Source organism: Fundulus heteroclitus, chromosome 15 (genome assembly GCF_011125445.2).
Source record: "Fundulus heteroclitus isolate FHET01 chromosome 15, MU-UCD_Fhet_4.1, whole genome shotgun sequence".
In the NCBI taxonomy this organism is placed as follows: domain Eukaryota; kingdom Metazoa; phylum Chordata; class Actinopteri; order Cyprinodontiformes; family Fundulidae; genus Fundulus; species Fundulus heteroclitus.
In genome coordinates this window covers 9,065,722-9,068,409 of record NC_046375.1, presented here as the reverse complement: position 1 = coordinate 9,068,409, position 2,688 = coordinate 9,065,722, and the positions used below count along the sequence as shown (strand labels likewise).

The 2,688-nt window shown below is 40.3% G+C and overlaps 1 protein-coding gene across 1 annotated transcript; it reads right to left on the bottom strand.

Annotated features, from left to right (window-relative positions):
* Positions 1–878: 878 nt before the first annotated feature.
* On the bottom strand, positions 879–1,576 carry LOC105930713 (protein ripply2). The gene is made up of 3 exons (XM_012869049.2): positions 1,454–1,576; positions 1,299–1,366; positions 879–1,207 (listed from the first exon to the last, which is right to left on the bottom strand). Exons 1-3 carry the CDS (start codon positions 1,574–1,576, stop codon positions 1,036–1,038), a joined length of 363 nt encoding a protein of 120 aa, XP_012724503.2. The 3' UTR covers positions 879–1,035.
* Between the last annotated feature and the right edge of the window lie 1,112 nt (positions 1,577–2,688).

Below are 2,688 nucleotides of genomic sequence, written 5' to 3'. Positions count from 1 at the left end.
GACATTGTAAAATATCTTGGCAGAACTCCAGTGAAACTCTTGAGAATATTTTCAGATAAATTGCAGAACTGTTGATAAGGAGCATTTCTAATAATTAGAAGAGAGACGGGCTCCTTTGAGATTAAAATATAAAGCACTTCTTGCTTGTTATTTAAAACTTCAGATTTTTTATGGAAGCTACAATCTGCGACAAATAACAGAGCTACACCACCTGCGTTATGTGTTAAGGTATTCTTCTTGCAGATACTAAAGTAGATCAGTGATCGGGTGCATATGTCAATGTCCGCATGCTACATATCATAAAACACTCAGGGTTAACAAATTGCCATATAGTTCTGCAACATGTAAAGTAACATAAATATCCATTTAAATATGTACGGATTTGTCTTCTAATTGAATAATTAAAATATAATCCATTAACGGCAAGTACAACATTTTATTGATCTCCATGAGGATAAGTGTTGAGAAATGTTTTGTTACATGTTCCCTGAGAGATTTTCCCCAGCCTCCATCTGAGTGATTACTGTCCCTTCCTGGCTGAGACTGCATACTCCATCTGTCAGGTTTTAGCACCTCAGGTGACATTGTGCAGGATATGCAGGGGGCCGTTAAGCACTTTGCACTTATTCATAGGAAGAAGTAGTAAACAGCCAGATGTTACAACTGAAATAAATTAAAAGTATGGGTATGATTACATTAAGATAGACATTTGTTGTTTTTTTGCCATTATCGGCTCATTTACCCACACGTTATACATTTATTAAAACTTAGCAGTAGGGAATTGTATTTACTTCGTACTATGCGATTGTTTAATTCAGTTCAATAAATGACGCAAGACAGTAAAATGATTGTGTTTTTTTTTTTATTCCAATGATAAACAAAATACCAAAGAGAACGTTTGATGAATAACTTAGTTATATACATGTTTGTTAGTTATAGAAATGAAAGTCTATGTGCATGTATGTACAAGAATAACTTAAATGAAACATAAATATCATATCATGCTAACAGCTTATTTTCTTCAAATGTCCGCCTTTAATTCTGCTCCTTTCCCCCAACCTCCTCCTCCTCCTCCTCCTCCTCGTCTTCTTCATCGCTGCTGGTGTCTTGGTAGGGGCAGATGGTCGCTTGGACTGGGTAGTTTCTCAGGAGCGTTTCTGCATCCCGGTACAGATAGTCAAAACATCTCGACTTTGGCCAGAACAACCTTAAAAAAAAAAAAGAAAGAAAAAAAACATTAATTTTATTTGTGGTTATTCTTTGAGAAAGAAAGATGATGTTCTGAAGATTCCTCTTACTTGACTGGATGGATGACTTGTTGGATCTTGGGCCGTACACTGGAAATCTCTCCATGCACAGAACGAGCCTGAAAGTTAAAACGGAACAAAATGTCTGAAGCAATTCCTCCAAACCATCATAGTTTTAATCTTTTATATTCCATAACTAAGCTCACCGTCTGTTGAGCGGCTTTGCCCTCAGTTTTGTCCCACGGTCTCCACAAATTGTTCTCCCGGGGGGGACCGTCTCCAGCGCAAACCACGGCTGCTAATCCAACGTTGGCGGCGTTATTCTCCATTTTCTCCCTGGCGCTGATCTGCTTCGAGTAAAATCTCCTGTGGAAGTGATGCTGGCGACCAGAAGTCGGTATTTATCAGGGTCTGCGGGCAGCCCCGTGCCAAATTGAACTTTGACGCGTCCCCAAGTGTCTCCATCAACCACCATGTGAAGGTGAGAAGTCACACTTGTCAAACAAACGGCCATATGGCCACTTTGCTTCATGTCAAATGTGATTCCAGGGGTGGGGGACGTGGGAGATATTTTAAGAGTTTGTAAAAAAAAAAAAAAAAAAAAAAAAAAAAAAAAAAAAAACACGCTAACCTGAACAGAATGGTTACAGAAAATATTGCCAAGATAGCAATTTCGTATTTCTATTTACACATAAAGCTGCGCCAAACAATTAGAATCCACAAATAATGCGTTAAAATGTTTGAGCTGAGAACAATTGTGCTTTGTTTTTGTTTTTTTAAAACACACACACACACACATGATTGACTTTAGTTTTGACATGCGGTGTTAAAGTTCTAATCTCTCTTTATCTGAATAGCCATTTGGGTGCGAGGTGTGAACCAACACGTGCCCAATCAGATTCAGCGGACGGAGGAAGGCTCGTGCACAGGTGATAAAGTGGGATGGAAAGGGGGCGGGGGAGGGGGTCGACACGCGTCAGCCTTTTGCGCAGCAGCCACAAAACAGACGGGTACAGGTTATAATAGCACCTTAGCAGATGCATCTCTGCAACACACATGGCAAATCTTGTATTATTATTTGAAAATATACTACAGGAGCTTCGTTATGCATAGAGCTGACTGATCGCTTGCCCTCGTTATTAACAAACGTGCAGGTAAGCGTTTTCCCGCCGTCCACCAGCAGGGGGTGGCGTGGAGCTGTAAGACTGCAGGAAACCTTCTGATAACTGGCAAATTGCTGCTGCAGCAGGACTGTTTCATGCTGTGCAGTTAGGTGTCGTGGAGCACAATGGATTCCACTATCAGGTGTGCCTTTTGTTATTTGACTTAATTCACAAGTTAATGGGTGATGAATTTGCGAGCAGCGGTTGTCACAGCAGTTGGTCTGAGTTAATTCCAACTGTCATTCACTTCTTTGCCTTAAAAGGTGAATCATGCATGG

What these genes read in the sequence shown, in the direction of transcription:
- LOC105930713 (XM_012869049.2), bottom strand. Translation starts at nt 1,576, where the DNA reads ATGGAGAATAACGCCGCCAACGTTGGATTAGCAGCCGTGGTTTGCGCT. An exon ending in GCAAAGCCGCTCAACAGACG is followed by an intron (nt 1,367 to 1,453) that starts GTGAGCTTAGTT and finishes TTTAACTTTCAG; the next exon opens with GCTCGTTCTGTGCATGGAGA. An exon ending in CAAGTCATCCATCCAGTCAA is followed by an intron (nt 1,208 to 1,298) that starts GTAAGAGGAATC and finishes TTTTTTTTTAAG; the next exon opens with GTTGTTCTGGCCAAAGTCGA.